The 26,517-nt window shown below is 44.5% G+C and overlaps 1 protein-coding gene across 2 annotated transcripts in view; it reads right to left on the minus strand.

Moving 5' to 3' along the window:
• Nucleotides 1-92: 92 nt before the first annotated feature.
• LARS1 (leucyl-tRNA synthetase 1) overlaps nucleotides 93-26,517 on the minus strand; it is a 33,825-nt gene continuing 7,400 nt past the window's right edge. The window contains exons 9-33 of one of the 2 annotated variants that reach the window (XM_061560389.1): nucleotides 25,541-25,608; nucleotides 25,069-25,294; nucleotides 23,625-23,712; nucleotides 22,269-22,345; nucleotides 21,923-21,976; nucleotides 21,445-21,585; nucleotides 19,503-19,580; nucleotides 18,611-18,696; nucleotides 15,836-15,901; nucleotides 14,867-14,949; nucleotides 14,224-14,362; nucleotides 13,828-13,944; nucleotides 13,087-13,182; nucleotides 12,541-12,598; nucleotides 11,923-11,986; nucleotides 10,281-10,464; nucleotides 9,865-9,955; nucleotides 9,284-9,424; nucleotides 6,982-7,098; nucleotides 6,301-6,408; nucleotides 5,723-5,830; nucleotides 3,945-4,049; nucleotides 3,713-3,808; nucleotides 3,096-3,228; nucleotides 93-2,891 (exon numbers count right to left, since the gene is read on the minus strand). In XM_061560389.1, coding sequence (XP_061416373.1) covers nucleotides 2,674-2,891; nucleotides 3,096-3,228; nucleotides 3,713-3,808; nucleotides 3,945-4,049; nucleotides 5,723-5,830; nucleotides 6,301-6,408; nucleotides 6,982-7,098; nucleotides 9,284-9,424; nucleotides 9,865-9,955; nucleotides 10,281-10,464; nucleotides 11,923-11,986; nucleotides 12,541-12,598; nucleotides 13,087-13,182; nucleotides 13,828-13,944; nucleotides 14,224-14,362; nucleotides 14,867-14,949; nucleotides 15,836-15,901; nucleotides 18,611-18,696; nucleotides 19,503-19,580; nucleotides 21,445-21,585; nucleotides 21,923-21,976; nucleotides 22,269-22,345; nucleotides 23,625-23,712; nucleotides 25,069-25,294; nucleotides 25,541-25,608 — 2,742 coding nt within the window. In that variant the 3' untranslated portion in view covers nucleotides 93-2,673. Of the gene's footprint in view, nucleotides 2,892-3,095; nucleotides 3,229-3,712; nucleotides 3,809-3,944; nucleotides 4,050-5,722; nucleotides 5,831-6,300; nucleotides 6,409-6,981; nucleotides 7,099-7,386; nucleotides 7,588-9,283; nucleotides 9,425-9,864; nucleotides 9,956-10,280; nucleotides 10,465-11,922; nucleotides 11,987-12,540; nucleotides 12,599-13,086; nucleotides 13,183-13,827; nucleotides 13,945-14,223; nucleotides 14,363-14,866; nucleotides 14,950-15,835; nucleotides 15,902-18,610; nucleotides 18,697-19,502; nucleotides 19,581-21,444; nucleotides 21,586-21,922; nucleotides 21,977-22,268; nucleotides 22,346-23,624; nucleotides 23,713-25,068; nucleotides 25,295-25,540; nucleotides 25,609-26,517 lie in introns of those variants that run through there. The other variant, XM_061560390.1, reaches the window with a different exon arrangement.

Below are 26,517 nucleotides of genomic sequence, written 5' to 3' on the forward strand. Positions count from 1 at the left end.
GGGCATGAAAAGGTAAAAAATACAGCAATAGATTTCTTAAATCGTCACAAACCCAAGTGAGAATTTGACACATTGCTTACGGATTTGGGCTGGTCAAGTCTCTCAATGACAGCTGCACCTGTCATGGGCAATCTATGGTTTGCAGTATTTATGCTGTACACGAATACTCATGCAAAATGTACACGTGAGAATGTATAATTATGCAAACATACAATTGTATTGTTCAGTAGGTGTACATATCTTATGCAAAAACTTTACCATTCATATTTGCAGTAACGTCAAAAGCTGAAAGGTAACGAGGAGAGATGCACGCTCTGAATACAGAGCACAGTGATCAGGATAAGTGCAAATCAGACATCGTACAAGAATAACTGATGAATATGCCCTTGGACAGGTCACTGCTGTAAGGGATGAATGATAAGACATCTGGTTATGGAATAGCAGCAAAGTAGAACGTTTTCAGAGGTTATCAACTTGTCGATGGATGAGATCAGATCATGTTCCTGAGATGGATTGCACCAAAGCACAATCGTGTGGAGAACCCTACATCGAGCAGCAGATCGTGGCGAATAACTGGTGTCAAACTACCCAGGCGACATTTCCAGGATCATGGCATTAGAATCAACGTGACTGGAATGTGCATCGGGCCAATCCCAACAGAACCCTTCATCACAAACCAACCATCCAGCTGACATGACACTCCCTCACAAAATCAATGCACGATGAATGGGGTTTAACTTGTTTAATCTTGTTTAATGTATTTGGCCATTCAGACTGCTTATATACTTTATAGATCAAATGCATCTCTCTGTGCCTATTATAAATCCTGTACTGTAAAGCCCACACACAACGCTAGTGCCTTAGTTTGGTTCTGAGTGGTAGTCATTTCATAGCATCCTAAAACTCAGCTACCAGACATTGAGACAAGCCATCCCCCCATTAGTCAGGCTGCACAAACTCTCCAATAATGTGCTGTAGCATTGATTGCTTTCACCTCGGAGTGATGACAGAGAAGGCACATCTTGGCAGGGAACAGATCTGGAGTGAAGCAGCACTTCTCCGGCTGTCATAACATTGGCTTGAAAGAGTTTTTTAATACTTGAACTGGAAAGAACACATTACAATGGGACTGGAAGAATTTGAAAACATCACATGATGGGGCTGAAATGTTAAACTCGTCAAAAGAACTCGTTTATGCAAAAGTTTGACATTCATGCTCCTCTTAGACATGTTGCCTGAAACATGTTTGTTAGGGGTGCGAGTCGCCCCTTAAATTCTGCTATACTAACAGAGGCCACCATGTACAGCACGTGTACATGTCGCAGCAGGACTGAGTATCGAGATGCTCTTTTCATTAAAAAAATATCTTAAAAGCTAAAAAATCCATGGGAGGCCAGAGCAGTTGTCTGTGACAGCAGGTCCAAGCATCGAGTGCTCATGTGCTCCCATGGATTTCTACTTTTAAAACTCAAGAGCCAACCCAAACACGATGACATGGTTCGACAGATGAAGATCACGAATTGGATGAAAACACTCGACGCTTTCGACACCATGAAGTTCCGACAAGAAACCCTTTCCTCTATCGGGGAAGGCATAAGCTCCAGAGCTCCCATGGTCTTCAGCCGGTTGACCCCAACTAGGAGAGCCTCCTTGCATGCAGGTTCCCTGTGAACGGGGGAGTTCACGACATGGTAAAAGTTGGAGGCCCACGTGAAGTCCAAGGGCGATCCACGGGTGATAACCTGGATAACTGCCGATCCATTCCTGCTTGAAGGCGATCCTGGCCTTGATGATGGAGAGAATTCTACCGGTTCTGGAAGGTTCCACAACACACCATTGGGTTGCAGAGGCAGGATAAGCTGGGAGAGCCAGAACGGATGTTGAAACTGGGTTGGTGGGATTCTGGGAATGACCTCCGGTGCCAGGATATAAAGGGCCCCAGGCCCCTCGCTGGACACCCTGTATGGGTACTCTGGGTGTCTGCAAACACCTGGGTGCCTTGCTGTTAGACAAGAGGATACTGTTGCCATCTTGGGAGAATCTTCTGGAAATAGAGATGCTCCATAGGAGCAACATTTTGTGATCGACACAGAACCCAAAAAAACAAATGGAGACTCCCTTATGCCCAAAAGTAGAGAAAAACTGAAGCCGTATATATGGAGCAGGTAATTTGGCATGCTAATGCAGCTGTTCCCTTGCTCACGGATTGGCTGTTGAGTTTAGAAACTAGAAATCCATGGGAGTGGACCGGGAACATTCATTGCAGGTGTTGCTATCAAGAGCGAAAGCCCTATCCCACTCCAGCTGTGGACTTTTTGTCTCGTGAAAATGAAGCTACTTTAAAAAGTGCATCTGTTGATGTTCAGCGTTGCTAATATATGTTTGTATATTGCCCAACGGTGGCATCTGGGTGTCGTAAAAGTTGGACTCCACCAAGTGCTGGTTCACTGTTGAAAAACACCTTTTGTGAGCTCCATTAGAGAAATAGTGAGACCTCCAGTCCCAGGACTTGAACTCAGGCTCTCAATGACGGTTGGAATGGCCATTGTGAACCCTTTGAGAGAGAGAGACACCCAGCTCCAGGGAATGAAGACAGTCCAGGCCATTGGAGGGCTGACTCAGCACCCCTGGCTTCATCCAGCAGCAATTTAGGGGGGTGCTTCCCTCCGTCCCTCATGCGAGTGCATAGACGAGGGTGTCCCCAACCTCGTGGCTCTCCTCCCCTATGGAGACGCGGATGCCGCAGCCACCGCCACTGGGTGTCCCCGTGATGTGGAAGAGGGCGTCACGCGGGATTGGTGTGGTGCCGTGCATGGGCGATCCCAGGCGGGGGATGGTGCGCGGCCCCATATTAGGATCCAGGTAGCGGAGCAGGGACACCTGCGACAAAACTGGCATCCAGGGAGGAAGCATTAATTGAGATTGTTAAATACAGAACACAAAAATCTAAGCAATTTTCCTGACATGTTAAATTACATGGCCAACATTTTTTGTGCCCAAGCTTATATATACATACACATGTTGAGTATGAGTGTAGATGTGTGTACTTGTATGCGAGTGTGTATACGTGTATGTGCGCGTGGTTGTGCCTTCACCTTTAATCCCACGTTCAGATTTCATGAGACGGCGGATGATCCTGTCTGTGCAATCCCCATCGTGCACGGTCACGCGTGTCGAGAAGAGCCCGTTCGACAGCTCGTGGTTAATGAGCATCACCGGCACGCCCGGCTACACCCGCGCACACGCACATATGTCCTCATTAAGGGAGAAGGCGGATGGCTATCCCATTTCAGAACACACTGGCAATGCTAAGTTTTGGGTTAGATCCAGGTTTCAGCTTCCTATGATTAAACTGCTTTCACTAGCTGATGGTCTTAGCCAGGTCACCAATGTACAAAAATAACCCTACTCAAATGATCATTGAGGCATTGGTGTCCATCTCCAGTTCACAGCCCTAGTGGAAATTCCACTTCCCTATAGCTGTGTTGAGTCTGTCCATATAACAGCCACTGTTGACTGTTGGACTTCTCCACAAAGTCCACGTGTTGGTAGATGTGGCCCATCCACCTGATAGAATGCCCATAAAACATGCAATGCCCTGGGCAGCCCACCCACCATACAGCAAATATGCGTGCTGTTACCGGCAGACTGCACGTATGTGCACTGCCATATGCATGCTGCACAGCTTGGCACTCTAGTCTTCCTGAGTTACCTCCACGTGGAAGTTGACATGGGGTTTTCCTGGCCGGCACTCGTCCCGGATTCGCTGCTCCGCCTCGCTCGCAAACACCACCCTCACCTCATCCACCTGCACCACAACGCAGGTAACCTCATCATTCCAACCTGAAAAACCTCCCCTATGGTAAGACGTGGTGACGCACGGTGAGGTGTGTGGTATGGTGCGGCATGGTATGGTGTGGTGTGGTGTGCCTGAGCAGTGTCACCTCCAGCGTGGTGGTGAGGTAGGCTATGTTTTCCATGAGAACAGCTCGCTCGTCAAACTCTAGCTGTAAGTCGAGGGCACGGGGACCCTGGCGCTCCAGGTTATCCTGAAAATGCACACACACACACACACACGTATGTAAGCGAATACATTATAAGGGCGCACTCATTGCACACAAAGCGCTTGCCACAATTGTACCACAATACCTTGCTGATCTCATCAAGGAGCAGAAACCATCATGCAAACTCCGGTCATCCTCGCAGCAGCTTTTGGCTAGCCATCGAACAAAGATGGTCACTGCATCGCACGCCTTCAGATGCACTTCTACGGTCGGCTGGAACGCTCTTCCGATATTAGGAAGCCATTGGAGCTATGCACTTTTAAAACCTAGATTGAAAACGGATTTCTTTAGAACTGCTTTTTGTGTTTTAATTTGTTGTTCTTTCCCCAGACCTCCGATTAGCATGGTTGGAGCTATGTACGGTGTGAAAGAAATTCCACATACATGCGTACAAACACATAACGCACACATTAACTGTCGCTTTGTACTATATATGAGTATCGGCAGCATTTGTTTAAACACACAAATTCTGGACTGTGTTCATCTTCCTGGGACTCATAAGAAGTCAAGCTTTTCTCAACAAACACTGCTTGTTTACCAGATGATACTGGAAAGTGTGCTTGACTGTTTACATGTACTTATTACTATTGTAAATGGTTATTTTTATCACTCAGAATGCTCTACGATGCTCAATGAGGTTGTAATGTTCATATATGCCGACAAACACACCCAAAATGTTTTAAGGGAAATCCCTGTATAGCCTACAAGGACTGTTATTGCATTAACTTTTCCCGAAAGAACCAAGAATATGAATAAGGCTGGTACTGCACACAGTGGGAGTGGTATGGCCAATACCATAGCCGACCCCAGTGCTGATGTTTACATGCTGCATCAGCTACTTATTTAAGGCTGAGCAGACCCAGCAGGGACTCGGGACCAGTTCAGATATCATCCGCTTCTGATGTTGGCCATTGTCGGGAATCAATCTCAGGTTGCCAGGTTCATAGCGCAGTGTGCTAACCACTGCCCTACCACTCCCTACCATATATAAAATATACCACACTCAAACAATACAAGCCACAAACAAACATTAACATAGTCACAATAGCAGCCACCAGTTGATACCACATGTGGCACCATCCCCGTACTTGCACCATGTGCGAGGCTGCACCTCAGTAACAAAGGCTCACAGACGGGAGGTTTCAGGACAGACACCAGTTGTCCCCAGTTCAGTGGTTGGCGCACCAATAGGCGGTCACATTTAAAAACCAGTGATCCAGTCTACACCTATAGTGTCAAACACTTGCCAATGGAAAGGACTGCCCCTTAAAGGCTTGACAGGCAACACATTCACATTTCCTTCATTTCCATGTCTTCTTCATTTAAATACACATACGGTACTCTAGGCATGGAACACTGAATCAATTTTTATGGTCACAAAACATGCGTTAAGTCGTACATGTGAGAATAGATTTACGATGTCTACAAATTGCTTTGCAAAATGATAAGCTAATGGTACATTTAGGTAAGTGGAGAGAAAACTGTACAAAAGAGACAGAATAAGAATTGATGCAAACGTGATGGCAAAAACGAGATCACAAAAAAGTGACTTTTAGGGCGTATAACAACCCAAGTGAGAAATCATCAAATCACTGTCGAGTGAATCGGTGCATGCTAACTGCAAGCATATGCATTCCCATGTGCACAGACACACGTACCTTGATCATCACCACAAAGGGCATGACTCTCTTGAGATGTTTCTTCAGCTCAGGTTTGGCTCCCAGCTCAACTGAAATCTGTTTGTTGTCTGGAAGTTTGCCATTAGCCTGAGCATACACACATACACACAAAACACATTAGCACACAAAAACATATAAAGATGCCCCCATATAGCCTTCAACACTGTTGAGGAAAGTGCTGTTAGCGAGCACCTATAAAGGCTGCCTTTGTCTCCTCATTGCTGCACCCGGTACACCTGCATGGCTGAGTCGACCTAGGGGAAGCCAAGAACTGGTTCAAATAATCACCGAAGTAATTGGTCTTGAGCAGGAATGGGTCGCTGGGTACGTAGTGCAGTGCATTAACCGCTACACGACCACTACCCACATGAACACACCCACATAGGCGCAAAGGCACGCACTCGTACATTCAAGTACACATTTCCGCACAGACATCAAGTACGCACATGTTCACACATGTACAAGTCCACACACCAAGTAAACATATGCTCACACCTACGAGTGCGTGCACATACGTATACATCAAGTACCGAGTGATTACTGGATACTAAGGGTACCTGATAGTGTCCCTGCAGTGTAGTCAAAGTGATGTGTTGCCAGGGTGGGTAGTTCTTGGCCACGTAGAAGATGCAGTGAGTTGGTGGCCCAGAGAGAACAGGGCCTCTCTGCACTCACAAACACATACACGCTCATGTTTAATAATGCTTGTTATTTACACGGGAAAACCTCACCAAGTCTAGAGAGATTTTTTTAGAAGAGTTTTTGACCAATTTCATGAATGTTTGGCCTGTAGCAGAACTAGTGATGCACCAATGAACACTTTGCACTCTTCAATTTGAATATTGCATAACTAATTGGGTATACTATCGAATTACATTGGTAGCCAAATAATACTTTCTAAAAAGTATGTATTCAATAAACTGTATATCTGCCTTTGATGGTGTCCCCATCTCTCTGTATCGATCTTTCTGTATCTATCCCTTGCCTCTGCCTATATTCATCTGTTTCTCTTACTTTGTCTCCTGGTCTCATTTGTTTCTCACCAGTTTGCTGTCTTTCTTAAAAATGTTCTCCACGTGTCTCCTCTTAAAAACATCAGGCATTTGGCCAAATTCAAAGTACCTGAATAAAACCCAAGCATATGGGGGAAACCTCAAATATTTGTGCCGATTCAAGCAACCACCGTGTGGCTGCTGCAGTAGTGATGGGGACCTGCTGTGTGTGGACGCGCGCGAGACCTTGAGGCGGATACGAGCATCGTGGGTCGCCTCCCTCATGTACTCAGCCGAGCGGAGCAGAACCTCGTCCGGGGCATCCACCACGGGCCAGCGCGCTTCCCGCACCACGGAGCCCGGCTAGCAATACAACACCACAACAACATCAACACCACATCAACACCAACATCAACAAACAGCACCCCTTAGCCCGGCTAGCAATACAACACCACAACAACAACATCATCAACACCAACACACAGTACCACGGAGCCCGGCTAGCAATACACCACCACAACAACCACAACAACACAACAACAACATCAACACCAACATACAGCACCACGGAGCCCAGCTAGCAATACAACAACAACAACAACATCATCAATACCAACACACAACACCACGGAACCCGGCTAGCAATACAACACCACAACAACATTATCAATACCAACACACAGCACCACGGAGCCCGGCTAGCAATACACCACCACAACAACCACAACACCACCACAACAACATCAACACCAACACACAGCACCACGGAGCATGGCTAGCAATACACCACCACAACAACCACAACAACACAACAACAACATCAACACCAACATACAGCACCACGGAGCCCGGCTAGCAATACACCACCACAACAACATCAACACCAACACACAGCACCACGGAACCCGGCTAGCAATACAACACCACAACAACAACACATCATCAACAGCACCACGGAGCATGGCTAGCAATACACCACCACAATAACAACACAACAACATCACCAACACTAACATCAACAACAACACCAAGGAGCCCGGCTAGCAATACAACACCACAACAACAACAACACCACTAACACATCAACAGCACCACAGAGCATGGCTATCAATACAACACTACAACAACAACACAACAACACCACCAACACCAACATCAACAACAACACCAAGGAACCCGGCTAGCAATACAACACCACAACAACAACAACACCACTAACACATCAAGAGCACCACGGAGCATGGCTAGCAATACACCACAACAACACAACAACAACACCACCAACATCAACAAACAGCACCACGAAGCTTGGCTAGCAATACAACACCACAACAACATCAACACCAACATCACCACAAACCAGCTCACTCCTCACACCAAGCAGCACATTAACACAACTAAATAAATAACTACACACAACACAAACACACCATGTGACTATCACACGACACTACATAATAGCAACCGAGACAAAACGATGGCTGATGACGATTTACCCCCACTACCAAAACGCATTCAAATTGTCACAATTTGCAGTCGTAATTCAATTCACGAATGAATGACTTTTGCCTCATTTTACGAATTTAGTTTGTAATATTTCTCATTGATTGTATACCATTCGTACAGTCGTTTGTTTCAATTTCCATGAACATCAAGAGTATGTCATTTGGGACTGCCGGTGAACAAAGCTGTGGTATTGGTAAACAGATAGCAATGTAGACACTTAGTTCAGTCCCATCATCAATGCTGAGCAAATGGATGGAACCTGAGGTTGTAAAATTTGCACGAAGAATCGGTTTCTGCATTAATATGCATGATTCAATGCATATACAGTGGTACCTCGGTATACGTCGTTAATTTGTTCCAGAAGGGGTAGGACTTATACCGAAAATGAAGAACACCAAACGAATTTTTCCCATAAGAAATAAAAGGAAAGGAAATAATCTGTTCCAGAGTATAAGAAATTGTATTTTATATGGCATATTATTATACATTAATGGGGTTGTATAAAATTATTTAGACACTACTTATTATTAAAATGCCATACATACATTAAAATAAATTGAAATAAAAATACAATTTAACATCACTCTACCTTGATGGTCTTATAGGAAACTTCCTGCCAGGCTTTGTGTTTTTAGAGTTATACAGTGCACAATATTAAAATGATCTTTCCAGAACTCTGAAAATTCACAGAGAGTTATAGCAAGGGTTGTGCACTGAATGAGATCTACTGTACAGGCAGACTGAGGAGCGGCGCTTTGTTTCAGTCGTGAACGGGGTACACGCGGGTACGCGGTGACTCATCCCGACCCATACAAGTTCTAGCAAGCGCGTCGTATCCCAAGCGAGACGTCGTATCCCAAGACATTTTTTCCTCGTCAAAACACGACGTATACCAAATTCGACATATTCCAAAGCGGTCGTATACCGAGGTATGACTGTATTGCAAATATCAAAATAGATTTTAATCGATGAATCGATGCTTAATTTCATGCGTAGTGGGACGGCATCGCAACCGTACGTGACGGTTGCGTTCGAGACGAACCTTGCCCAGGAGTTCCCACACGTGCTCGCAAACGTGTGGGCATACGGGTGCCAGCAACAGCGTTTGCAACTCGATGAAACGGAGTAGGAGATCGCGATTCATCCCATCCAGAGCCAGCTCGCGGTAGCGATCACGGCACGCCTGGACAAAAACGCAAATTACACGAATGCACACAAAGACAAATCGTGCTCTTTGAACAAGTATTGTTTAGCAAGCACCTATTAGGGGCAGTACAGCACATGAGGGGATGGGGGCGAGCACCACGCCAGGTATGTGTTACAATGTGACATTTTTAAGAACACGCGAGGTGTCATTACAGCAGGGTCAAGGCAAAAAAAAGGTTTGCCCTCCGTCACTTTTTTACGTAGACTAATGAAGATAAATCTCTTTAAGAGCTTTAAAATGAGACCAGACTCACCTTTATATATCAACTATCAGGAAACCTACAGTATCTGGAAGGTCATAGGTCAATCATCATAAAAAAAAACTATGGTCGTATCAATCCCACCCTATTTCTGATTGATTTTACACGGAATAACATGTTTACGGATATGCAAGAATGTGTGCTCATGGATCAATACCTGGAATTCAAAGAATCCTGTTTTGAGAGCCTCTTTAAACATCATCTTCTCATAGAGCTTCTCTGTCTTATGGACTCCTGCATTCATCTCACTAGAAACACACACACACACGATCATATTTATTCATCCTGGAGAAAATAAATAAACGAACCACCGTTCGCCACCAAGTGGTGGCGATGTGCACTTTTGAGCTCGCATGATGTGTCGATGGTTCACTGGCAAGAAGAGCAGACCCCCCCCAGGTGTTATGGGTTTACTGTCCAAGATGACCAGCAGATGCACCAACTATGATGCACAATGTGCCAACTATGTGTGTTTTAGCTATCCAGAGCTCCAATTATTGTTGAAAGCATTTCTCTCCGACACCCTCTGTTAATTTTGGAGGGCAGCTGTCTCCAACTGGTTGTACTAGGCACCTGATAAACACACGGTCGTTGAAGGAGGAGGCTGGCCCCAGGCGCTGTCCATGTGGAGACTGCAAGACATCACGTGCCCACTCCACCCATGCGTGCAGACGCAGCACCCCAGACTCCGCCACACTCTCCACGAAGTTCGCATCCTCCACCGTGTCCCCCGCATCCGCCAGGGCCAAACGCATGCCTTGAAACACGCCGCATCATCGTCATCATCGCAAGATAAGCGGGCATAGCCACACCAATACAGCAAGGACAAGCTTGCAAAGTTACTGTAATTCTTTTAACCATTTGTGCTATCTCATTTAGAATATTTATCTTTCGATTTAAAGCTTTCGTGACCGCAGGGATTCATCTTCTTGGTTCGTTCGGTAAAGTCACGTAGAAGGAAGTAATAAAATAATAAAAATAAAACATAATAAAATAATTCTCACGACGTTTTGGTCACAACGCAAGCAGCCGTCTTCAGCTGAAGACGTCAAGTTTGGTGGTGTTCATTCGGACGCTGTCTTTCCGACAGCCCTGTTCTTCACCTGAGGACAGCCGCTTGCGTTGTGGCCAAAACGTCGTGAGAATTGTATTTTATGTTTAATTTTTATTCTTTTATTACTTCCCTTCTACGTGACTTTACCGAAAGAACCAAGAAGGAGAATATTTATTGTTTACTTTTGTTTCATTTGTAGTTATGTTCATGCTCTTAGCATGTAAATTAACAGCATAAAACTATCAAAATCATAAAGGATACATTTTTCTAAAACATTCAAAGCATATATAGTGAGAAAAATAATACATTTTAAACATTACAGTTACTCAGCATGCACAAGGCATGCTTGACAGCACTCAAGGGCAGACAGCATGAGCATGCACATTCCATTGGCTTGTGAAAACATCAGCGACCATTCACCACTGACAGTGATGTCACCACAACACACAAGTAACACATAAAGATCCCGTATATTTAGCCTTCATAGGTTGCAGGTGCAAATTATGGTTAGGAGCACCTAATAAAACCAGCATGGCACAAAAGATAATTGTGCGGTGAGAATCATGCCCAACCGCCTTTGTCTGCCGAGTGCTGATTTTTACATACTGCTCCCGGTACGTTTTTGATAGCAAGTTTGACCTAGGAGACCAGATGAGGTTAAAAAAATAAATTTCCTCTTTTTAACAACATAAGCACGACTTTTCCCACTATGTCTGCTCAGTTTTGGTTGGCAGGAAAATCATTTCTTGCCAGTGTCTATGATAGTAAGTCTAGATTTGAAGCTTTCGTGACTGCAAGGATTCATACTCTTTGCTTTTTTCGGTAAAGTCACGTAGGTAAAAAAAACCTGATGACGGACGCTTGTGTTGCACCCGAAACGTCGTGATTTAATTGAGTTGTTTTCATTTATTTTATTTTATGTTTTACCTACTCTATGATAGTACTCGGATATTTCAGTTTCTCAGATTGAAGCTAGGTTGTGTGTTTGTATTAAACTTATAGGTGGCGGGCACCACTTGGTATTCAAGTCTTCGTGAGGAGTGTTTTAACGGGAACACCTTGGCCATGGTATTAAACGCAGGTTAAACACACGTCAAACATGTTCAGTCAAACACATACACACACCGATTCAAAAACACACACACGTTGAAAGACACTCACCGTCAGCAGAGAACTTAGAAATAGCCTCTGACAGAGTCAAGAAATTCCCTGTAGATTTCGACATCTGCAGAGCAGAGTTAAGTCACAGACACATGCACGCACACACACACAAACATATCAACATAAATCCACACAAACAATACAAACTTTGCCTAATTAGCTGTGTGCATTGTCAGGGCCAGTGCTGATGAGATCAAGTGATTATTATGACAATGGCATTCACGAAGAAGTGACTGCATTGGCGATGTTAATGTTGATCTTGTTCATGATCATGTTGATGAGTTGCCAACGTTGGGCAATTGTTAATGATGATCAGTGTATTAATGCTATATGATAATGGTGATGGTGTTTGTCATTGAGTACAATATCATGTATTTTGAATAGTTTCACTTTGATTTTGACAATGACATTGGTGTTATTAATGTTGTTGATTGTGGTGATATTGCAATAAAAATGTATTAACAAATATGGCAAATGTGAACCGTAGCGACAAAGACAGTTGACGACAATCTCTTCACAATATTTTGTTCACATTAACAGGGCCTCAAAGCGTTAAGAACAGTGACAGCGTTCATGTTGATGCCTATGATGTTGATGAAGTTATGCTGTGGGGGTCACCTTCTCAGAGTTGAGCAGGAGGTGCCCATTTGCTCGGACCGCTCGGGGCCACATCTCACTGTGGTGGTGACAGAACACAAATTTACAACCCTCTTATTAATGACATGAAACATCTCCTGAAATTATAATCTATTCAATGGATACCTGATTAAGAGCAATTACAAAAGGGGCAGTGAACCGTTCTTTAAAAATGAGATTGCCACAAAATGGCAAAACATTAAGCACTATGAGGCGCCACAGGGTTTAACATTCACATTAAGTAATGTAGCACACCTTGGCCGATGACGCTGATAATGATGACAATAATCAAGGTAGCCTCGTGGTTCGTGCACTATGCCACAAACCCGGTAACCTGAGTTTTGAGTCCGAGCCACGGCTAACGTCAAAGTGGCAAGTGTTATCAGAACTTGTCCTCGCCCTCCGCTAGGTGGACTGAACATCAAATGAGTACCTGGTACATTGTGTAAACATCAACACCACTGTGGAGACCTGGCCTGTGCGTATGGGTGTACAGTGGTGTGTGTGGCGATGTGCGCGCATAGTCACCTGTGTTTGGGCCACATGGCCACGTGGTTGTACAGGTAGTAAGTCAGGTGGTTGGGCACCAGGTCTTTTCCAGAGACTCGGAGATCCATGGGATACCTGGAGCATAACCAAACAGCACCTATTCAACAACACTCAACACTGAGCTGAGCAGAGCTCAAGCGAGTCTCCGTTGTTAATGAAGGCATCATTTCAAGTGTCAATGAGCTACATACAGCTCAATGGCACATGGAGGTGTCTATGCCATGCACTGTTAATGAGCCGCACTTAATAAATAACAATGATTGCTGCCCTTTATTTATCCAGAATAGCGCCACTGTGCCTCAATACTTTTTAAGACGGGTCATGCATGGGGATGTTTGTCCAATTACATGAATAATGATTTGGCTTGTAGGAAGAAACTGGGGTAAGCATAGAAAATCCAAGCATATGAGAGGGCAACACTTACATCTCCATACACATGGATTTAGCAATCCACTCATCTCCTGGCCACACCTGGTATTCCAAAGCAGTCTCTCATAGAAGTCCTAACCATCTGGCTTAATTTCTAAGATCTGATGTGATTGGGTGCATTCAGGGCAAAGACAGGAAGGACACGTGAGAGCAGTGTCTTGGTTGCATAAAGCACCTTCAATGATTCCTCCATGGACGTAAATTGCTTTAAATGACAAGCCAAGGGGAACTTCTCATTAAAGTGTTCACACCACATGCCACAGAACCCTGCGAGTGCGTCGAGTACATTACCAGAACTGGAACTCTCGGCGAAGAAGGTCGAGTTTCTCTTTTGAGATCACAGAGTCTGGAACTGGGGCGTCCGGGAAGAGAACGTAATCCCAAACGGCGCACGACATGTCCTCCGGCCTGCTCATACACATACATAACACAGATATATACCTTCAGAGCCTTGAAGACTGTTGGGGGGATGGTAAAAAAGTGTTGTTGGCAAGCACCTGTAAAAGGTTGAAATGGCATGCAATGGGTTTGTGCGATTGCTGCAATAAATTACAAAAAACATTTTCTGAAATTTTAATTGAATCTAATAAAAACATGAATCATGATAATAAATCTCTGGGGGTGAAAGGTGAGCTATTAAACCCTAGAAAATAGTGCTTGTTGTGCTGGTCTTGATGATGCTCTTACCGGATGCCGAGCGGGGAGACCCCGTGTCCATCCAGCGTCCCGCCCTGCAGGAGGTGGCACACAGTGTAGAACGCCATGTAGATGGTGGAGTCCGACAGGGATTCGATGAGCCAGCGCTCATCCCATGGCAGGCGAGTTCCTATCGTGCACACAGGCACACACAGGGGCATATGCATACCGCGTTACACGCATTGGACAGAACAGCATGTAAATGTATAACACATATCTACCATGCAAACACACACCGGTGCACACATAGGCATCAAAACGAAATAAACTATTGTATAAATAGTGGTACACACTACAAATTAATAGGATGAACCAGATAAAGATTTTTTTCGGTTTCAGCACTATTCCAGGATTCGACAAATCTGAAGCCATGCGCCAAATTGGGAACCAAATTTGCACAGCGAGTCTGCTGATGGCCCAGTGCGCATACACACGTGTACAAGTTATAGTGCACACACGTGAAGGGGTACATTCCCATATAGGACATCAACTGATAATTATTCAAAATAAGTAAAATGAAACATAATTTCCCCCTACTTGTCACTGACAGTAAAATTACCACGTGGCTTGTGCCAGGCAAGACTCCTTGGCACAAGTTCTGCGTACAAACGTGCGCTTGTGCGTGCGTCCATACCAAGTCCGTATGTGCGCGAGCATGCATGCTCCTTCAGCCATTCCAGTGTCGCTTCAAAGTTTCTACGAGTTTCATCCATGAATCTAAGACACGATTACATGACACCATCAACAAACGTTCAAAACGTCACCAACACGAGAGCATCATGTCTCCACGTTTTTACGTAGCTCAAGATATCCCCAATTCTAAAACCTAGTCTCCCTCAGTCATGTCTATAAGATGCTTAGTTTCGAAGTCTCATTGAGCAGAGTATCATAACCCTTTTCCACTGGTACATCTAAGCAGTCAGCAAGAGGCTCCGATTATGTGGCTGCTTTTTCACTGGATATTTGCCTTGCCGAGCCATGAACAAACCGTGACATTGGCCTCATAAGACCTCTGTGCCAAGCACGGCTCAGGTGATACTAATTATGTGTTCCATGTTTCTGATGTTATCACACTTGAGGAAGATGAACATAGCACTCATAAGTCGGTGGTGGGTGTGTATGAGGGTATAACTTTGTGTGAGTGTATATATGTGTGTATCAGTGTAGAAATCCGACTTGTGAGTTTGTGCAAGTCAACTCAAACCCCAGCAATCAATGCATCATCTACACGCATCTGGATGCACACAATGCCTATAATCGTCGGCGGCAGTGGGTGGCTTCCGCAATGGAAAAACAATCTGCGACTCCTGACCCTCGACAACCTGGCTTGGCACTGCGCCGGTGGAGTTTGGATGTACCAGTGGAAAAGTAATATCAGTGTGTCATTGACCCTCTTGGCTTGGTCACACGAACATGATCCTGAAATATGATCTCCTAAAAATTAATTAAAAAGACATTGATTTTACAACCTATTCTGCTCAAAGCTTAGTCTCAAGACATCGGACCCAAGTTCCGGTTTCCCGAAGCTTAAAACAACTTGCCAATAACACGTGTGTGTGTGTGTGCACCACAAGGAACCGTAACAAGAATAATGGGTGCTCACGTCTCCATATTCTTAAGGCATTCTGTTGCCTGGCTCTTCCACTGCTCTTCTCCATAGTCCAGGTACCTACAGGCAGACGAACAAATGGTAGACTTCGAGTGTATTTGCAAGTGTAATAGTGGATGTCTACGTCTGTGTATTGGTGTAGTAGTGCTTGGGCATAGCGTGCTACAATCATGATCCGGGTGTCAATTATTGGCCATGCAAGCGCCATTGGCAATGGATGTGTGAATCTGGCCTAGGTATCCCCTAGAGCAGTGTTTCTCAAACTGTTTTGGCCCGTGGACCACTCAGCTGATGCAAACATTTCTGTGGCTCACCCAGCCCCCCCCCACCCCTGGTGACAAAACACATTCACTTATCTCTGAATACCAGTCATATAAAATTATTCATAATAACCAGGAATTTTTTTTTTTCAAGCAGCTATCAGGGTTTTTTTTAGGGGAAGCCATTAAGATTTGAGGGTTTGGGTAGTTTAATAATGGTTGTTTACCTAACCTAATTTTTAATTACATTTATGTCCAAAACAAAAGGGATCAAAATTGTCATTATTTCCGGATTAACCTACATTTGTATCAGCCGGCGGACCGCCTACAGGCCCGTCGCAGACCACTGGTGGCCCGGAGACCCACACTTTGAGAACCACTGCCCTAGAGGTTGAACCAGCCTCAAATGAGCATACAATGTCGTGTGATCGGCAAAAGCAGTGGAACTTCCAAGGGCATTTTCGCACAGAAAGCTTTGACCACACTAACATCACTCTACTCAGGTATGCAGGCCTGAATAGGAATGGTTAGGCCTCGATATTCGCAAGGGTTGGGTTCTTGAAAGTGTGCGCCAAAGTAGAATTCGGCAATGTAGATACTACGTGTATATGGTAAAAAGGGGGTTGGGTTCTTGAACAAAATAATAAAAATGTTGGATATTAATCATCTACAGTACTGTACACATACATAACATGCATATGCTTCATTAAACTGCACAATGATACAAAGAGATCATTACAAATAGTTCAAAATATATCGAATAAAATCAAACCTCAATAAGCAACATATGACATCCTTCCAACACCAGTTAATCTTCACCAATGGTATGGTGAAGATCCGGACTGTGCCCTCTGTTCCATGCAAGCCAACCTCAGGAACATTCTTACAGGGTGTAAAACAAGCCTCACCCAAGGACGCTACACTTGGCGTCACAACCAAGTCCTTAAAAACCTTGCGTCCGCCCTGGAGGACAAGCGAGCTGCCACCAACTCCCTACCACCCCCAGCAGCATCACACCCCTTACGGACGACCTTTGTCCGCGAAGGGGCTAAACCACCGAAGAGCGGCTCTACACCAATAGAGCGAGACCAGCTGCGCTTGGCCCGCGACTGGAAAATGCTAGCTGACATTGGCCGGCAACTTGTGTTTCCTCCGGAGATCGCAACCACCACCCTAAGACCTGACATGGTGCTCTGGTCCCGTTCGCTCAAGAAGGTCTTCATCATTGAGCTCACAGTACCTTGGGAGGACTCAGTAGATGAGGCTTATGAGCGAAAACATCTGCGCTATGCCGATCTAGCTGCCGAAGCACGGCATCATGGCTGGAACACAGAAGTCCGACCAGTGGAGGTGGGCTGCAGAGGTTTTGTGGCAACATCTACAACCAGACTGCTTAGAGACCTGGGAATTAAGGGCCAGAGTCAGCGTTCGGCAATCAAAGCTGTATCGGAGGCGGCAGAAGGCAGCAGTCAGTGGCTCTGGATGAAGAGGAAAGACCCCAGCTGGGCCCCAAAGTGAGAGGGCCAGGAGGTATGCAGTCAACAATGCTTGACTCAGGGAGGAGGACGCCCCTGCCATGCATAGTCCCATGGGATGTTGGCTACCAACAACAAGGCAACTCCTATGACTAATTGGGAATGGGACGCAAGCGTAGGATTGATCACCCTGTCGCTGGCCGCCTTTGGGGAGGGTGTATAGTATGAAAGGCCGAAACACCCTAGGAACCAAAGGGTCACTACTGACGATGCGCTCCCCAAATTTCACCAGGCTCACTGTTCATGAACTCTTGGAAGTGCTTGCACAAAGGATAGTAACATCTCATCCTGTGTTCTTTGGAATCAGAAAACCTCAATAAATTATACTGTCAATTTGGAAGTTTGATTTACCTGAACACAAAACGTCATGGTCACTTGAACGTTAATGATATGCCATCTAGGCATCTGTGTGGCAATTCCTCAACTTGTTAACAGCTAGATGCATCCAATAACGTCTGTGCAAATTTGCATTGTGCGCGAGTGTGTCGGGTATGTGTTACATCACCGCACACATTTAAGCGGCCGTATGACACGTCCTTAACGAGTGGACGGCTAGATGCATACAGCAATGTGCGTGAAAATTTATGTTGTGCGTGAAAATTTATGTTGTGCGTGAGCGTGCCGAGTATGAGTTGCACAATGATTTGGGTTACGCACACATGGGAGTCACAATCCACCACTGCGCAAGTACCCCTCCGCCATGATGCTATGTTGTCAAATCGTGAAGAGTCGAAGGAAAACTGATATTCAAATATAAAATAGCGAAGAATAAAATTTCGGCAAAAAAAATCTGCGAATGAAGAGGTTTCTATATGACAGTATGGGCACATTTGTGTGCAAGTCTGCACAACTGTGTGTGACAGTGCATGTGCAAATGGGAATGGGTGACTGCGAGTGTTTACCAATTGTGTATACGACAGTGCGTGTGTACAAGTAATCGCGCGTAAATAGGTGAGCGAGTGCAAGGTCCCTACCACTGGTCGCACAGCGCCACAACACATTCATCGCCTGAGCGGGACATAACCTGTCTCTCTGGCTCCATGTACAGCACCGCATGGCCCTGCACAGAATGTCACACGAGCCACATTAGCCCACGCCTCACCCTGCTAGGCCAGGTTACATGGACAAAATGGAGCAAAGAGTGGACGACGCAAACATTAGTAAACCGGGAAATTTTTGGGGAATTCTATTTGTTGTCATGGGGATTACAATGTGGAATAGTGTTATGAAGAATGGGGAACATCGTGTAAAAGGATAGCGAAGCTTGAGGCAAAGTTTGTACCAGTGGATGAGCGTATTACTTTAGTCAGGGATATGGTTTAGACCAGCGGTCGGGAACCTATGGCTCGCGAGCCATATATGGCTCTTCCGGTGACGGCATTTGGCTTGAAAATAATAATAATAATAAAATAATAATAAAATCAGTTTGGAACTGATTTTAAAATACTTGTGATATTGCTTAATAATACCATGTCATTTTAAAGTAAACAGAAATTAGTTTTGAAGATAAATTTCTCGGGTCACGGGTCCCGTGACCAGAAGTCGCATTAAAAGTAAGACATATTTAATTTATTATACGTTAAAAATACTATATGGCTGTCAATGAAATATATTTAGAAATATTTGGCTTTTATGGCTCTCCCAGTCAAAAAGGTTCCCGACCCCTGGTTTAGACATTGCGATGTATCAGTAGTGGAAGCTTATGCACCCACTGAGACAGCACAGGAAGAGACCTAAGGCCATTTTACAGTCTACGAGCTTAATATTACATTTGAAGCAAATAATTGTTATATTCCTAGGAGACTAAATGAACCAGGCCAAAATAACAAAAACTGTATTGTTCGTGTAAGACGGATCAGCACTCACATCTGAAATTAGTTTGCCCTGGATGACCTTCTTTACATCCTGCACACGACACCCCTCATACCCTGCCACCAGCATCACCTGCACCCGAGGTACACAGAGACACATCGGACACACAGGGAATACACACTAGGACATCAGAAGGGAAACTTAAATTGCACGACGCACAAGGCCAGACAGAGAGGGACATGGTGAGACATACAAGGGGCCACGCAAGAAATCGTAGGGAAGAAATTATATAGGGAAACACTTGAAAACCAGCAGGAACACAGGCACACAAGGGGAGACACATGAGAAATGTGGCAAAGGAAATATTATTTCAAGTTAATACGAAAACGTCTCTTTGCTCAAATTACCATGGGCCAGAACTTAACTCTAATCCAGAGACAATGGCATTCCCAGGACAGGGGATAGTCCCTCCATCGTGACAAGGACAATTCATTTCATTCAGAGTGATACCATTGCAATCATTGAAGATTTGGTCCAACAAGGACTGAATGCTGATGTACCGGCCCTGGTTAGACACTGCCTCACCAACACTAACTTCACCTGGAATGGAACATTCTACAAACAAGTTGAAGGTACCCAAATGGGTTCTCCTTATTTTCAGCTGTAGCCAATGTTTTCATGGAAAATTTGAGACAGATGCCATCCTGGCATCCACCCTACGTCCTTCCTTGTGGAAGAGATACGTAGATGACACGTTCGTCATCTGGTCACATGGCCTACCAGCGCAGGGGGCCAATTCTTCAACCACATCAAATCCATACACCCAGCCATCAAATTCACCATGGAGGTGGAAAAGGATGGCAAGTTACCATTCTTGGATGTTTTAATCAAAAAGAAACCAGATGGCTCAATGGGACACTGTCTACAGGAAAGCCACCCATACGGATGCTAACCTAAAACCTGACTCCCACCACCATCCAGCCCAGGAGAATTCCCTCATCAAAACTCTACACCATAGAGCTCGTTGTATTTCCGACCATCATCACCTAGCCAGTGAACTGGAACATGTAGACCAAGCCCTCAAGATGAATGGATATTCCGACTACACAATCCGTAAAGCTATAACCCCAACTGTTTGGAAAGAACCATTTGAGAACCCAATCAAAACCATCACCTTGCCATACATAGCAGGGGTTACCAAAAATATTTCCAAAATCATGAGATCCAGGTTCGATTCAGTACATAAAATTTGTGATCCGATCCCATCTGTGAAGGATGTGATCCCTGACATGCAATACCCCGGTGTCTACAAACTAAGCTGTGTCTGCGGCAGTAGTTACAGTGGGGAAACTAAGCGACATGTCTCGGACCGTGTTCGTGAACATAAGGCAAATCTGAAACACGGTAGAACCAATACCTCAGCCGTGGCGGATCATTGTTCTAACGCTGTGGGTACATCAAAATGTATTTTTCCAAGACGAAGGTACTTTACAAACCCACTGGCTATCAACAAAGATTCGTTCATGAAGCCATCCAGATATAAAAGCACAGACACAATTTTAACCGAGAAGATGGGTACAAACTGAGTAATCATTGGAAGGACGTTATTAACCAGTTTAAGTCATAACTGGCTGTGATGTTTCCATCCTACCTGCCAATGTTAGCAGTTATTTCCGACTCTGAGTTACATTACCAGGTTAAATATCTTTACATTAACAGGCAAAATGTTCACCTTATAACGATTACTTGTGTTGCGATCGAATCGTCGTGATATTTAAAAAAAAAAAAAATTCTATCTACGTGGCTTTACCGAAAGACCCAAAGAATATTCACTCAAGAGTGTTACTAATTTTTTTATCAACGGTGGAGAAAAGACCACCCACCGGGATTGGAACTCACACCCTCATTCCTGAGAGTTGAACAGTTAACTCCCCATTGCTGCTTATACTCAATCCTGCTACGGTTGATGTTGTAACTGCCGAGTTGGAAGCCGTACCCCCTCATAGAAGCCCTTGAGGTAGACGCGCTCCTTGGCGAGGGCAAGGCGATCACGCTCGTTCTGACTCGAGATGCCCATCTCATCGAGCACCGTCACAGCCGCCAGAGAACCCAGCCCAGGCACCTCGATGATCGGTACCTGGCACGGAGTAACACAACAAATGGTCATATAATAATTCTATCACCTAAGATTTAATGAAAAGCCCTTCACATCCAACTCGTGAAGCCATCTATTATAGATTGAAAGGGGCGAGGACAAAGGTAAGATAACATCTTCTCCTCCAGGTTAAATTCTGTGAGTTCCATCAGTTGGTTGGCATTTTCAGCCTATCTCATATCCCTTCTATTTGTTGTAGGTTTGTATAACTATATTTTATTGCTTTAAAATGCACTATCAATTAGCTGGGCATGGTAGCATATATGTAACACAACGTTTTGAAAGACACATCAGGGTCACGTCATAAACAGAGACTCACCGGCTCGAAGGGCAGCACCATGGCGTCCGTAATACCATACTTCTCCCGCAGGGCCTGCGAGGACAATACAGTGATCGCACCATCAGCTCCTTGCCGAAATAAAGATGACTTAAACCCACAGGCTACTTACCAAACACAGCATCACGAAAACACAGACTTTTTACCAATCACAGGCTTCTTACAAAACACAACCTCCTTAACACTCATGGGCTCCTTAGTCAGTGGGAGAGTGGGCTAAAAACACAAAAGTAGGAAAGAGAGATTGAATACAGAGGGGGTGGGAGAGTATGAAAGTAGATGGGAGTGCATGGGTGGTAAGGGATGAAGGTCTGTTGAGAGCGCTTACTGATTTTCTCTTGAGGTCGCGCAGAGCAGCGATGTCATCGGGCGAGTCCGAAGGAACACTCGTCACCACCCCCGTGCCTGAGCAGCACAGACACATGCACGTGTGAGATCAGATGCCGTCAGGGGGTAGTGCAATCAGCACCACCCACACCAAGCTGTCTGTCCCTCCAGCGCTGTTGCTGGCCACATAACAGGATCTACTTATTTTCGGCCGAGTTGAGCTAGGCGAGGTCATTGATAGGTTCAGACATACATATTCTTAGGTTTTATCGGTAAAGTCACGTAGGTAAAACATCAAAATTAATGAAAATTAAATAAAATAAAAATCACGACGTTTCGGAGGCAACACAAGTCTCCGTCATCAGGTGGGACCGTCACAGCCGGATTAGCTGCATCAAGTGAGGCAATGATTCAAGATGTAATCCCTTAAAAGCAAGTTGAGGGGGGAGGAGAGGGGGGGAGCTCATCAGAATGTGGTAGCCAATGAATGGAACGTATCGGGAGGGAGGGGGGCGGGGCTCAAAGATGGCACGGAGTGCCAAGTACAACACATCGGGAGGGGGAGGGGGGCGGGGCCAAAAGAATGGACGACGGCTTGGACGCGGTTGCTGCTGCACACGCCAACGCATTGGACAGAGAGGGGGAGGGGAGGCCTGATACACATGATAGAAAAAAGAACGAAAATGCCCATGTTTATACCAATGCTGGCTGAACAATGAAGAGAGTACTTTTAAACACTGGGGATGTTAACACTCGGTAAAGTAAAGTAAAATAGTGCCTGTCAGATAAGATGGTCCAAAAAAGTGTAATTAAGTCTTTTTTGCGTGGTTGATAACATCTTTGCAATGATTACTAAGTTTGTACCCATCATCACAGTTGAAATTATGTCTGTGTTTGTATATTTTCAGTTATTTGCATGGTTAGGAATCATAGTTCACCAAAATAATGCCCTGACCATTCTGCCACCACAACTTATTACACGAACAGCAGCAATAAGTGGCCACAATGTGGCAGTGATATCATAAAGGAGCTCGTACCAGGCTAGCTGCGACTACATTATTTCCACAGGTCATGGTACAAACACATAAGTTACGGTTTAGCTGACTAACTGGGATGACTAGAAGATTCATCACCTGTATTCTTGCAAATACGAAACAAAGATCTCCCTTCTAGCCTTAACAGACTTTTGTGGCAAGTGCTGTTTGCGAGCATCTATGAAGGCAAGTGCTGAACACTAGGGAGTGGGTAGCCAGCGCCACGCCCGACTGCCTTCGTCTCCCTAGTGATGTTTACACAACGCACCAGGTGCTCATTCGAGCCCGACCTTATACACACATGCATTCTGTCTCACACTCACCCTTGTCCTCCTTGACGGTGAGCATAGGCAGGGTGTAAATGACTGGGAAGGAGCAGAGTGGAGCGCTCAGAGCCGCCCCCATCAGGTCCTGAAGAACAGAGCAACAGGAGGCACCGTGGTTACCTGGTTAGATTATTGTTTGGTTACCTGGTTACCTGGTTACCTGGTTGGCTCTTCGAAAAGTCGCATCTTAACTAGTCTGTACCATATTCTTAGGTTTTTTCGGTAAAGTCACGTAGGTAAAAAACATTAAAAAGTAAAATAAAATAAAAATCACGACGTTTCGGAGGCAACACAAGCTTCCGTCTTCAGGTGGTACCGTCACAGCCACGACAGCTGTATCAAGTAAATGAGAGATTGCAGAAGCTACCACTCCGTTTATATAATGGTTGGAGAAGGTGTGGTAGCTTCTGCAATCTCTCATTTACTTGATACAGCTGTCGGGGCTGTGACGGTACCACCTGAAGACGGAAGCTTGTGTTGCCTCCGAAACGTCGTGATTTTTATTTTTATTTTATTTTACTTTTTCATGTTTTTTACCTACGTGACTTTACCGAAAAAAACCTAAGAATATGAATCATTGCAGTCACGAAAGCTTCAAATCTAGAAATAGTCTGTCCCAGGTGCAGGATGCATGCACATTCTTACATGTATTTACCACTTTAAGATGACCCACTGATACTTTCGTGTTAACTCCTTTAAATTATTTATGTGTTTTGAATGTATGTTCTTTTCATGTTTTTATTTGTGTACACCTTGCTGTTTATTTCATTAGATTTTTTATTAAAATGTCTACATTCAAAAGAATATAATTAAGAGTTGGCATCAAAGTAATCATGCCAAATGAATACATTTGAAGCACATCTTGCAAGCAACATCTGGTAACCTTTATCTTGGAAGCAAAATAAAAGGCTATCACGTCATAGATGATGTCCCTTCGAGGTAACTTCTGGGTCTCATAATTTGTACGCTGGTCGTGCGGATATCCCACTCATCCGAGCCATACCAGGTAGAACCCAGCACAACCCGGTACGGGAGGGAGAAGGGTCTGAATAGGATGCGTGTGGACACAGCATAACACGGAGCACTAAAAATATGGAACGTGCCTTAGTTGGGCTCTAGAACCTCAAGGTTCAATACATAACTGTAAAAATCCCAAAGGAGTCTTAGTCTCACTCTGAGTGTCAGGCATTAACCCTGAAACATAAGATTCGTAAAAGACCCTTAGTTTATCTTTGTGTACACTCCATTGTCACTTAATATATACATGTGGCTCCTATGCAAATCACAATTTTTTATATCTAAAATTATTAACATTAAATAGAAACCATAACAATGTCCACTGTTTGTTGTGACAATGCATGCCATGTGAGATTGATTTAGTGGTGGCAGACACAAGTTGTTAATGGAGACGTAAGCTGCAGCGAAGGCATGTGCTGCTCACCACCCCGGTGAGCTGGGCGAGTTTGTCGACATGCCCATCGGCAGTCGTGAAGCCCTGGTAGGACATGTTGCGTGCGGCGCGTGCCGTACACACAAACACGGCTCCGCAGGCTGTGCGGAATGCAATGTAGCGCACATCCGGCCCCAACCAGCAGTTGGTCTGCCCAAACATCGTCTCCGGACGCAGCGTGGCTGCCACCAGGAACACGGCCTCTCCTGCCAGATGGCTGAGATAGATGTGCACATAATTACCATTGTGAATGTCGCCATCATTATCAACTAAAACAATTAAATAAACATAACTGTCAATATCACCATTAGTAAAAAAAACACTGATGCAAGACCAAGATATCCATTAAAATGATCATAAATAGAAACAGCATCACAAGACAAGAGTGATGGCACCATGATATTTACTCAAGCACAACTCCAAGTGATTTTAAAATCTCAAAAGTTTGAGTCGAGGTTGATACCTGAGTTTTGCAGGAAATGGCTCCAGAAGTTTCATCTTGATGAGGGTGTACTCTTGCGGGCCCACACCCTAACATAAAAACAAAGATCCCCATGTAGCCAATATAGACTGCTGGGTACACGGAATTCCAAAGTGCACTTAAAACCCCCCCTCACATTTTCTGCTGTGTTTTTGAGTTTTGTCCCTCTGGCAGACATCTCCAATAATTGAGCAAACTTCCTGTACGTGCTCATGTTTATCTGGAGTCCAACTGTACAGCCCTGTCTATTAAGTTTTTCTCACATTTCCTAATTTTTTCCCCATTGGAGGTGATAATGATGATGCATCAACAAAACTGAGCCGGTTCATGTTTTCTACATTTATATTTGCCTTTGTTTCGCCAATCTATTTTTTTGGAGACCAACTTCTAGCATTGGCAAAAGTGTCTCACCATGCTGAATTCCCCTTTTGTTAAAGTATTTTGATACTTTCTTCACATTTCTAAAAATGCAAATTCATGATTATGAATTAGATGGTATGACCATGCCACCATCAGGCTATGAACTCTAATGTGTCCTGGGTTTCAGTTTATATTTATATTGTAAGGCACGGGGGTAATGTTGCTGGCAAGTGTTATGGATGGTGTTAATGTCATCGTTATTGCTTGGTTTAGTGTTAATATCATTGTCAGAGTCAAGGTTAGAGTTGATGTAAACTGTTATATTCAGGGTCAAAATGCTTTTTTAAAGTTAATACACCATGTTAATTATATGATAGACAAAGGCCAGTGTTAATTTTATTGTTATATTCTGGGCAATGGATCGTGTTAATGTTATTGCTTAGTAATGGTCAGTGTTAATGTTGTTAGGTAATGACTAGTGTTCATGCTATGTTTAGGGTTAGGGCTATATTGTGGTCAGTTAGTATAGACAGACCTCGCGTAGCACTCAAGATGTTTTCCTGGAGAAGGGAGCACAAATTTAACCGGCGCTAAAAGGG

Source organism: Lethenteron reissneri, chromosome 26 (assembly GCF_015708825.2).
Source record: "Lethenteron reissneri isolate LAM-NWPU_2019-01 chromosome 26, ASM1570882v1, whole genome shotgun sequence".
NCBI lineage: Eukaryota > Metazoa > Chordata > Hyperoartia > Petromyzontiformes > Petromyzontidae > Lethenteron > Lethenteron reissneri.